Source organism: Solanum stenotomum, chromosome 1 (genome assembly GCF_019186545.1).
Source record: "Solanum stenotomum isolate F172 chromosome 1, ASM1918654v1, whole genome shotgun sequence".
Classification (NCBI taxonomy): Eukaryota; Viridiplantae; Streptophyta; class Magnoliopsida; order Solanales; family Solanaceae; genus Solanum; species Solanum stenotomum.
The window spans coordinates 1,703,017-1,714,848 of NC_064282.1; the positions used below are offsets into that span (position 1 = coordinate 1,703,017).

Consider the following 11,832-nt stretch of genomic DNA (forward strand, 5'->3'; position numbering starts at 1 on the left):
ATGATCGTTCAAATCTAAATAGACTCAGCTCAACAGAGACAATTTTGATTAGGATTCAAAATTACAATCATGTTCAGGTCATTCGAATATGATCATAATTTATGTCCGGCAAGATATATAGCGATAATGATCTACCTCATGGAGTGAAGTTATTGATAGTTTATTTTTGTCCCGATAATATAAGGTTTACCAGGTGACTAATCCCAAATAAATTGAAATTTTCTTCAGTAATTATGTATTCATGTAATGGCTTTAACGTGTAGATAATGATTATTATTAAGATGGAATACATGGGAGACGTTATATAAGGCTTAGATTATAAGATTGAACACCCCTTCAACTGTAACCTAATTTGTTTTTGTTCTTATTTTTACATAAATAAAAAGAGTATTTAATTTTTATATTTTGTATATCTTCTCGACCTTTAATTATCAATTTAATAAAGACCTTATTGACAAATATTTAATAACCTTATTGACAAATGAATGCCCACGCGTCTCTATCTGCCCCATGCCTTGCCATTTAATATGTGTGTGTGGTTTCTCTATCTTGCTTCTTTTATCTCTTCCTTTTCCTTTTGACCAAATACTAAAAAGAAAATTGCAAACTGAAATGAAATAATGTTAGTTTCTTTTTCTTCTCTCAAAGTGAATTTGGATATTTTTAATATCTATGTTTTAAAGTTACTTTACAGATGTTTTTTTTACTATTGATTTAGCCACTTCAATAAAAAAAAATTGTCGAATATATGAAACGCAACATAAATAAAATATTAATAATATCATTAAATATTATCAATAAGAAAATATGTTATTTTTTGTAACCGCCTAAAAAATAAATATATGTTACATAAATTAGGACCCAAAAAATACATTAAGACTACTTTTAGTATGATTTGTGAGCCCGTACCGGCACGGGGCTTTGCATCTAGTATCATTTGCAAACGTTCAATAATCAATAATATAGATAATTGATTCCTTTGATTGAAAGCTCAAACTAATTATTACAATGGAAGCGTACGAAATTAAACCAAAGCAGAATAGAGAAATAGATCAAATTCTCATTTGGCAAAATATTGAAAGAAAGAGGATCCAACTATTTGAATTGCAAAATAGCCTTACATTCATCAAATTTAACAACATAATTTCATGGCTAAAGAATGTTCCTTTACATTCTTTTTCCAAAATAAGCAACATGCAAGATTTTTACATGTTAAAAACTTGAACAACCTAAAAATAATATACTCACTCTCTATAAAATGTCACAATAAGTTATTGTGACAATACATTATCACATCATTTAAAATCCAAATTAACAAAAAAAAAAAGCCTCTTCCTTCTTTGCATGTGCAAGATGAGAGACTATTTAATTATATATACAATTCATCACCAGAATTTTAATTAGCTCTGGTGATCATCTAATTAACGTTAGGATTAGCTGCAAAGTAAGCAAGTGCACCAACAAATGGTGCATTAATATAAGTAGTTGGCTCTGATTTACGAAATTCATCTCTATTATCATCATAAACATCATCTTCTCCAGGACCACCAACAATTGCACCAACTAAAACGTTAGGATTAGGCTGCGATGAGTTAAAATAAATCGAGCCCTCATTGCATCCGATGACCTGAGGATGATCGTTGATCGATGGAATAGTCGAACCACGATGATGAATTTTTTGAGGATAGTAATTACTATAACCAACCATGTATGATATACCTTTAGGATTTTCACCTAAAATGTAATCAACTTGTCTCTTACCAATTTTTCGAAGCATAGATGGACTAACACTTATAGTGCCACAATTCAATATTTGTGATGATTTTTCTAAGTAATTTGCGTAGACTAGTAGTAGGAATGTGATTGTTGTGGCATGTTGTAAATTGCTTCCACCAGGCTTGTAAATTAGGCCACCAGGAGAGTATTGTATATGGGAAGATGATGATTCTGGGATTAATGTACACATGAAGCTATCTGCTGATGATTTATATGATTGAAGGGAGTACGTGGTCCCATCCAACACTTCCTGCATTATTAATCTCTGCATTATACTCAATGGTGGATTATAATAGGGAAAATTGTATATAATAGCAAACTATTAATTCAAATTAAATGCTATAAATATAGTTTGATTTAATTGTACCCCATAGCAAACTATTGCTATTTAACTTCTCTCCTGGTGAATCTCGCTCGCCACTCTCGTTCTCTCCCTCGCCTCTCTCGTTTTTTATACAAACGCAAGTGTATAAAGTGCGTTTGTGTTTGTATAAAGCGAGAGAAAATTATATATATACATATATTTTCGTTCCCCTCTCTCCCCTCTTTCAGATCTCGCTCGCCACTCTCCCAGATCTCGCTCTCTCACTCGTCTCTCTCACTTTATACAAAAACCGCAAATTGTATAAAATGCGTTTGTGTTTGTATAAAGCGAGAGAAAATTGTATATATACATATAATTTCGTTCCTCTCTCTCCCCTCTCCTAGATCTCGCTCGCCACTCTCCCAGATCTCGCTCTCTCACTTTATACAAAAACGCAAATGTATAAAATGCGTGAAAATTGTATATATACATATATTTTCGTTCTCCTCTCTCCCCTCTCCCAGATCTCACTCGCCACTCTCCCAGATCTCGCTTGCTCAGTCGTCTCTCTCACTTTATACAATTGATCTTTTTGTATATGTATACCAAAGCAGATTATACAACTGCTTTCTTTTGTATATGTATAGCGAAATATACATATTTATGTTTGCTATGGAGCACAATTATGCAAAGTTTGCTATAACATACAAATATGAATTTTGTGTTTGCTATATGTGAAAGTTGCTCATTATAGTATGTGGATGACGAGTGTCTTAACTTATTGCTAGTTTCAATTTGAATCAGTTATATAGATGCGTTTGGTATGATAAAAGTTATCATTATTTTTTAAGTAGGTGAATGAATGAATGAATCTGACCTTAGAAACAAGAACGTTTAGGCCTGCGTGCTTATTTTCCCATCCAAATTCATCAATATTATCATCCGCACCAAGTGTCTGCCGATTTTCTTGTATGTAACTTAGATAATTGTCTCCTTGCGTAGCCCTTCTTAGCCACGCTGCTCCCCACAACAATTCATCCTAACCATTATTGTTCAAACACTTGAATTAGTTATATATAATGTTAATATCAATTTTGTTTGTGTCATTTTAACAAAGTAAAGAAAATTATTTAATTTTGTGATATTAAACTAGCTTGTTTGGCTAAGCTTATTTTTCGCTAAAGTTCTACTTTTTTCTCTAAAAACGCTTGTTTTTTTTTTAAAAATGTGGTGTTTTAGCTGAGGGAAAATAAATGTTTCTAGAGAGTGCTAGAAGTTGTTTTTCAAAAGCTAAAAGTTTTTTCCTAAAGCATTTTTGAGAAAAGAAAAAAAAACCTTAAAAGAAACTTTTAAAGACTTGGACAAACACTAATTGCTCTAAAAGTATTTTTTTTAAAATTCCTTAATTCATTTAAATTAACTCTAGTCAAAAGTACTCTTTTAATTTGTTTATGTGAATTAACTCTAGAGTTGAGGGTAACTAAGTAATACTATGATTGATTTAAAAGTTGGTCAAATTTACTTTTAAGTCTGTTTATGATTTCTAAAAGTGTTGATAAAAATAAAATAATTTAAAATAAGTTAGAAATTGTTTAGCAAGGTTAAAAATAACTTTAAAATGACTTAGAATAAGTTAAAAATCAAAAGTAGGTCTCTTCCTACTTTCTATTTTTCGACTTAAAAGTCATTTTAATTTAATTTTTTATTTTTAACTTAAAAACTATTTTTTTTAAGTCAATCAAAACGGCTGTGATTCAAATTTACCCCATAAGATTTACTTTAGAAAATCAGGTGTTCCTTACTTTAGTTGTACTCGTATTTCTTTAGGTCCATACTGTTTGTCCCTTTTTTTTATACCCCTAAAAAATACGTACTTGATTGTTCTTTCTGTCCTAAAATAAGTGTTGCTTTATTTCATTTCAACCATTCAAGAAAACTAATAACTTACATAGTTTACTAAGTTGTCCGTATTTATGTTTTGTTGAAAAAATTGAGCACTATTAAGCTATTTTTCATTTTTCTTAATATAGAAGTATAGTAAAAATAATTATTTATGTTGGTCAAAATTTCATCTATCTACAATAATAATGAGTTAATTAGTTTGTATGAGATCAAGAATGCTTGCCTGATATCCATCAAAATCACAATAATATGGACAAACTCCGTCTCTAATATTGAGATTATCACTGTAAGCACCACGGTTCTTATCTGCAAAATCAAACACCCTTGTGGATGTTCTCAAAAGTGTCTCCGCGTATCCGGGATCCGAGGGCCGGAAAGCTATAGATGCAGCTGCCAGGGCAGCTGCAGTCTCTCCGGCCACGTCAGATGCCGGATTTGGGGCATCCACTGTGTACACTGTCCTAGCAGTGTCCATATCTTCTGGCCTTTCCCAACAGTTATGGTCTAGTACAGGATCACCCACCTAATAAAATCAATATACCAAAAAAAAAAGTAAATATGTCAGCTACCAAAAGTGATGGCTAGTAATTATATCCCATTTAATTTTTTCTAACCAAAGAAATAAAACATCACATGAGACACTAGTTTTTTTATAGCTAATTTGACACCTACTAAATAATATTTTTGGTCTATCAATTATTTATAAGTTATATTCTGGTTTAGTCCTTGTTGTTTATGGATCTAATATTTTAACCTTTAATTAATTAAAAGTGTATGATTTTAGTCCCTTTATGTATATGTTATATTAGGATTATATTTAGAAGTATATCACCCTTAAATATGGGTAATTAAATAGTGAAGCAATTAAGACTTCTGAATTTTTGTGAACAGCCACATACAAATAGTTTAAAAGTGAAAGTTTCAAATAATTGAAGGTTATATATACTTAGTCCAACAATAATACAAAGGCTAAAATAAGAATTTACCTATGATTGAGAGACCAAAAGTGATATCAAGTTTTTTCTTAAACTATCAAAATATTCTAAACTAGTTTCAGGGTTAGCAATTAAACTCATTTTTATAAAATGTGTAATTATTTTTTAAATAAAATCATAGTGGATCAAGAGAGAATTGTTCAAATAATAAGCATTCTTCGAAGATTACAAATTTGAATCATAAAGAGCATAAAGTAGGGAAGCTTATAGGGAGGGACAATTAATCTTAACCAAGAGAAATACAATATATGCAACGTAGGACCAACATTATAGGTTCACGTGCTTGGAGTACGACTTATATATCTATATGTATAGCTCCATGCTAGCCTATACTTTTTATAATAAGAAGAAAAAAAGACATACATTCGGTTGATACAAAAATTACTGAGTACACACTAATATCATAGCTATGTCCCTAAATTATGCATAGGAACATGTTTTGTTGCGTATGCAAATATCGAAAGGATAACATTAAACCAAAAAAAACAAACTAATATTACTAAATTGAAAAGACAGAAAAGTTCCACGCAATAAGGTTAAGGTTATATAGGAAAATAACCATACATTTAAGCATATTTACGTCTATTAAGAAATTAATTAATATAATCAATAATTTATTAAATTATTTCTATTTAATTATATTCTTTTTAGAATTAAACACTTTTAAGAAAAGGAGTATGAAGATATAATTGAAAAGCATATATATCTATTGAATTTTTAAAATAACACTTATTTTGAAACAAAATTAACAAAATTATTTTAATAAAATGACGTTTATTTTGGAATAGAAAGAATAAGTTCGTTTAGCTCCTTCTTTTTCCCTTATAAAGAAAAATGTACTCTCTTCAACAATAGTTATTCACTATTGACTTTGCATAAATACTTCTCGAGAAACTATATATAGAAATACTCATAATTTTATTATATTAGCCTTTGAATATAATAAATACAATATCTTGAAAATGTAATAGAAAAATGACTATAATTAATAATAAGAGTAAATTAAGAATTAAATTTAAAATTATTCATTAATTATATAAAATAACAAATATTATTGAACATTTCAAAATAATATAGTAGATAATTATTGTTTGGCGGAGAAAATATCTCGCGGATGGAAAGCAAAATGTTAGAGCAGTATATAGGAAGTTTCGGTGCACGGTGTCAAAGGTAAAAAAATTGGTGAAAACCAAAACTTGGCGCCGTATGACCCAAAAGAGAAACCAACAAACACATCCATTCCAAGAATCAATTTCTCTTTATCAGAACCACTATACCTGCCACTGTAACACTCCCTTATACATCCAACCGATTCTTAAGCAAATCAAGTTTTTTCCCACCAAAATATTGAAAATCCTAAAGATATGACACGTCTAATTCAACTTCAAAAGTTAATTCATGAGAATAAAATTGTCTAAATTTATATAAGTAGATTGTCAGTATATTTCTTATAATTCAACGTGAAACTTTTATCCATTCTAACAAAAATTAAAAAAGATATATCATTTATTAGTTTCTCTCAATTACTATTCATCAACTCAGATCATTAAAAGTGTGATCTAACCGTTAATGAAGTTAACAAAAGTCATGAGAGATTAATGGACATAATCCTAGCAAGGACTTTTTGAAATGCTATTAAGTTATTTTTTCTTTAGATAAATTTTTAATTATAATATTTCACGTGATATAAAAACATTTTGATACAATTTATAGATTCTTAATTTAAGATTATAAAATTCAAAAAAAATATTTAATTCTTAAAACTCTATGTTTAAAACAATGAGAGTAATAGGTATAGATAGCTGCTCGTACCACCAATGTCACTTTATTAAGCACCTTAAACCACTTATTAAGCTAATCAATGTCTATTACTGACGTATGCACTCCATCTGTTTCATTTCACGTGGAACTTATTTACTTTTTGAGTTTATTTTTTAGGAAATTTTTTTTAATATTTTCATGTTTAATTAACTAAGAAGTTTAAAGATTATTTATTGAAAAATAGAGAAAATAAATTTCATATTATTAATTGTTTCTCTATCCTCTCCGTCACATTTCATTCATTCCACGGTGCAATTTCCACCATTAGTTCTCATCCACACCACACTCCTCCCCCTTGCCTTACATTATTTATATTTAGATTATATATAAATAATTTAAAATATTACTTATTATTTTACTTATTAAATATTAAAATAAAATAAATGAGAAATTTAATTATTTTTTAAGAAAATATTTTTTCTATATCGAACACACTATTAATATGTTTTTAAAATAATGACAATTTCGTATTTCTAAAAATATTTTAGCTTATTTTTTAAAAAAAATCTTACCTCTTAATTAATGACATTCTTATAATCACAAAATGTAAAAACAGAGGAGTAATAGTTTACGTGCACAAATTATACAAAGTCCAGTAGAAACAGAGAATAAAAAAGTTGGGCATTTTTAAAATGCTTTAATTACTACTTAATTTTGCTCGTGGAAACAACCTTTCTATATCCCCGATAAATGATAAAGGTAAATATACGTTTAACCCTCTCTATACTCCACTTGCGGGATTTTTGTTGTTGTTAATTTTGTTCGTTCAGTCCCATCCAAAAAAATAAATAAAATTAAAAAGGTGAATAACCAACCTGGACGAAAATGCGATCGGGCTGAGAAACAGTTTTGAGAAGATAATCAGTGGACCAACGGATAGCGACTAAAGCATTCCGTAATTCAGCAGGCGGCATAATTTCCCCAAATTCAATTACACTCCACGCAAGCAACGTCGTCGTAAACGCCATCGGAAAATTAAACTTCACATTATCTCCGGCGTCGTAGTAACCGCCGGTCAAATCAACGTTCACCGTCCATCCATCGCTTAAACCGGAATGTCCTCGCCAGTTCATTCTCTGGTCCTGCGGTAAATAGCCGGACCGTTGGCCTTCGAAGAAAAGAATGGATTTGGTTAATGCGTCTGTATAATCAAGGTAACTTCCATGGCAGTTTATTAATGGAAGAAGAAGAAGAAGCAGCAGCATTAATTTTGAAGAAATAATTTTATTCTTCATTTTTTTTTTCTCAAGCTTCTTCTCTTCTTACTACTATATTACTAGTAGGTGTGGGAAAAATATTTGGTTGGGTTAGTGAATTTATAGTAGTAGTAGAATATAGTGGTCTCTCTCTCTATTTATATAAAAAATAAATTAACCTTTTTTTATGATATAAATTTTCGAGTAAGAGTGCAATTGACATTCTTTGGATAAAGGGTGACTTTACCATGATAGATCATAAACAATGATACAAAGTTAGAATTTTCAATAAGAAAATTTAAAATTTAAATATGAGAAAAAAGTAAAAAAGGTTCAACATCTATTATATTTACGTAAAAAATTATTTAAATCATATATAAATTATATAATTTTTTCTTGAGGGGTCATCTTTGCCCTGATCATAACATTTTTATAGTTATAAGATCCTAGTATTAAAGGAAAAAGTCCTATATTTACAAAATATTATATAATGATTTATAATCGTAAATTTAATACTAATTTTTTCCCCTTAAAATTGTGTTAAGTCAAATACTTCTCTTCTTCTTTTTTTCTAAAAAAAGAAGCAAATATGTATTATAATTTGAATCAACATCTCCCCCTGTCTCAATTTATGCAACTTACTTTTCTTTTTAGTCAATTTTAAAAAGAACGATATATTTTTATATTAAGTAACAATTTAATTATAAAATATCTATTTTATCCCTAATAAAATGATTTACAGCCACACAAATTTTTATCATTCATTTTGGATCACAAATTTTAAAAGTCTTCATTTTTTTCTTAAATTTTGTGCCAAATTAAACTACCTAACATAAAATGGGATGGAGTGAATAATTATTTAGATAATATAGATTTTTATATATATAAAAAACTAATAAAAAATTAAATAAAATATTAGTGGTTGCAAAATTAGGAAGGGTCACGGGAGGGGAAAAAAGAAGAGCAAGGATTGGATGAGTCGAAAGAAAGTGAAAGCAAATAAGCGCCGACAGAAGACAAAAGAGGACAGTGTCAGTTAAAATTCACATGTAGAGAGAAATGTGACTCTCTAGCATTTCTTTTTAATTTTCTGTATGTTTTTTGAAATTTGATTAAATTTAAATTTGCATTAAACAGTTCATATTGAATAAAATATTTTTTAATAAAAAGCAATTTCGTATCCAATAAATTTAAATTCAAAACTTTTAATTAATAATAAACGAATACCTATCAATCCACCACAGTCTTCGAGGACCACTCCTCTAACATTACTCCTTTTATGTCCCCATAATATTTGGTTCGTAGCTACTCCAACTGTTTATACCCACTTGTTTTTCTACAATTCATTATCTTTTGGGGGGAAGGGAGAGGGGGAAGTATTTTACATTTTCACTTAGGATGTGTTTGATGGTTTTTTTAATATGTAAATTAAAAAATTACTTAGAAAATATTAATATGTAACTTAGCAAATTTTTAAGGGGTGGGAGTAGAGTATTAGGGTCCCTAATTTAGGGATAGGCGAATGGCTCGGGAGTGGGGAGGGGTAAAAAAAGTAAAAAATATTTTTTACATATTTGAGAAACTTTTAATTTAAATGTCTTGTGTTTTTTCTAAGTCTATTTTAAAAATATATGTATCATTTTATATTTGATAACGCATAATTTCAATATCTTACTGGTTTGTTTATTTTTTAAAAAAAAAAACATTTACACACATCTAGGGTACCAATTTACTGAAATCTTTAAAAAATTAACTTAGTAATATTTAACATATAATATAAAGGGAAGGCCTAGATATAAATTATAAAATTTTCGATTACTAAATAAAATATGCAATAAATTTTTTATAAATGTTAAAAAGAAAATCCTAAAGTATTGTCGGTCTAGATGTACATAACTGATAACACTATTGAAGCTAAAAAAGCAGTTTACTTTTCGCTGAGAAACCGTCGGTTACACTCCAACAAGAGACTGGACGGTTAAAAGGACAATACAAAGCCAGGATTCATGTTTACTTTTTTCTTTTTCTTTTTTTTTTTTGCACCAGGCTTCATTTATACTTCATTTAGAATAGCGTCATCCTAAAGAAAATAAATATGCCTGAAAAAGAGATAAAGTAAGTTTTTTTTTTAAAAAAAAAAACAATATTTCTTGGTTGTTTATATGTGTGTGTCTGGTTAATTAAACGTATTGAATTTGATGAATATTAGAGCAAATATGAGCTATTTGAATATCAACATCAAATAATTTAGGAAAAGGGACCAGGATTTATTAATTTATTTATTTATATTCTTATCTCCTTAATTAAGGCATTTTAGAAAGGACACCATGAGTACTTGCTAGCTAGTGTATACTGTGATTGTTAAGTGACCACTCACCAACCAAAGTGTGAAGTGGAATAGTAATGGTTTCACTATTTTAGTCAGATATATCAAGTTCGAATTGTTAGACACTAACTAAATAATTTGATTTGATGATAATTATAATTTGACTCATTGGTTGGTTGTTATTAGCACGAATGGATGGTGTCTTACCATAGCATAGGTGGATGCATTGTAATATTTATGGGGGTATTTCATGTACCAATTATATATTGTGTTTAAAATTAGAACAGACTTATCTATAGATCAACTGTCAATTTGTTTTTGAGTGAGTTGAATCACAATGATCATTTTACCCACTAAACTAACTTGATGATATTGCTTTGATCGAAACATTAAAATGTTAAAATCTTCATATTCAACTTTTCATGAAATAAATTCAAATTAGTTAGATCCGTGAATTTCGGACATCAACACTTTGAAGGACAAAAACAAAGAACTCGTACGTTGTAATCACACAAATCCTTAACCTACCTTACAAGATCTACAAACAGTAAAATCGAATACATATTTGTTTGCTCTTTTATTTTTTTATTTTGTTTAAGTGGGGATAGGAGAAAAAGATTGTGATTTGTGCAGAGTTAGAGAAACCAACGGAAAATTTGATTTTGTAGTCAATTACAAATTTATTTTTAGTTTAACGCTCGTGACAAGTAATATGTGTGGTATTGTTTCATAATACCAATATAATGTGTAGAAAATTAGAACGAATTTTTGATCTATTTTTTAGTAAACCGATCTATCGCAACCATCTTATACATTAAACTAGCTAGTTTAGCTAGATGCTATCACTTCGATCAAAGCACTAAATGAAAATGATCTACAAACGAGACGCCATAAACAGCACAAGTACCCTATTAGTGAATAAAAAATGTAGAAAATGCTAAAACCTTTATATTCATTTTTCTAAAAAAAAAAAGAATTTAAATTAATCGGATTAGTAAATTTCGGACACTACACACTTAAAAACAAAAAAAGCAAAGAAGTTGCAACCACACAAATCCTAGACCTACTTTACAAGATCTACAAACAGTTAGATCGAATAGTTTTTTGTTTTGCCCTTATATTTTTTGGATTTTTGTTTGAGTGAGATGGGAGAAAAGAATTGTGATTTGTTTAGAGTTAGAGAAAGCAGGGTACTAAATAGTGCATAAATAGCACACATTGCCAATGACATAAAGCTAAATTTAGAAATAGACAAAAAAATCAAGGATCAACACCTACTCCCTCCATCTATTTTTTCATATTTATTTTCAAAAATCAAGAAATAATTTTTAAACTTTTTAAATTTAATTTCATTTTTATTATTAAATACTATTTATTTTTTAATATTTAAATAAATCATAATAATCAGAAATAATATGATAAAATTATCATTCAATATATTATTTCTAAAGATATGTCACATCTCAACAGAGAAGTGTTAAATAACAAGAGAAATGAAGGATGGTGTCCTTA

General features: G+C 28.8%; 1 protein-coding gene across 1 annotated transcript; it reads right to left on the bottom strand.

Annotated features, from left to right (window-relative positions):
- Positions 1-1,080: 1,080 nt before the first annotated feature.
- Positions 1,081-8,080, bottom strand: LOC125850157 (endoglucanase 24-like). The gene is made up of 4 exons (XM_049530049.1): positions 7,614-8,080; positions 4,206-4,505; positions 2,958-3,119; positions 1,081-2,026 (listed from the first exon to the last, which is right to left on the bottom strand). The coding sequence occupies exons 1-4, from the start codon at positions 8,031-8,033 to the stop codon at positions 1,418-1,420; spliced, it is 1,491 nt and encodes a 496-aa protein (XP_049386006.1). The 5' UTR covers positions 8,034-8,080; the 3' UTR covers positions 1,081-1,417.
- Positions 8,081-11,832: the final 3,752 nt, after the last annotated feature.

Excerpts from the sequence above, each read along its gene's own strand:
- LOC125850157 (XM_049530049.1), bottom strand. The coding sequence starts at position 8,033 with ATGAAGAATAAAATTATTTCTTCAAAATTAATGCTGCTGCTTCTTCTT. Across the intron at positions 4,506-7,613 it reads CCGATCGCATTTTCGTCCAG|GTGGGTGATCCTGTACTAGA; the intron begins GTTGGTTATTCA and ends TGATTTTATTAG. Across the intron at positions 2,027-2,957 it reads TAAACGTTCTTGTTTCTAAG|GAAGTGTTGGATGGGACCAC; the intron begins GTCAGATTCATT and ends TTAATAATGCAG.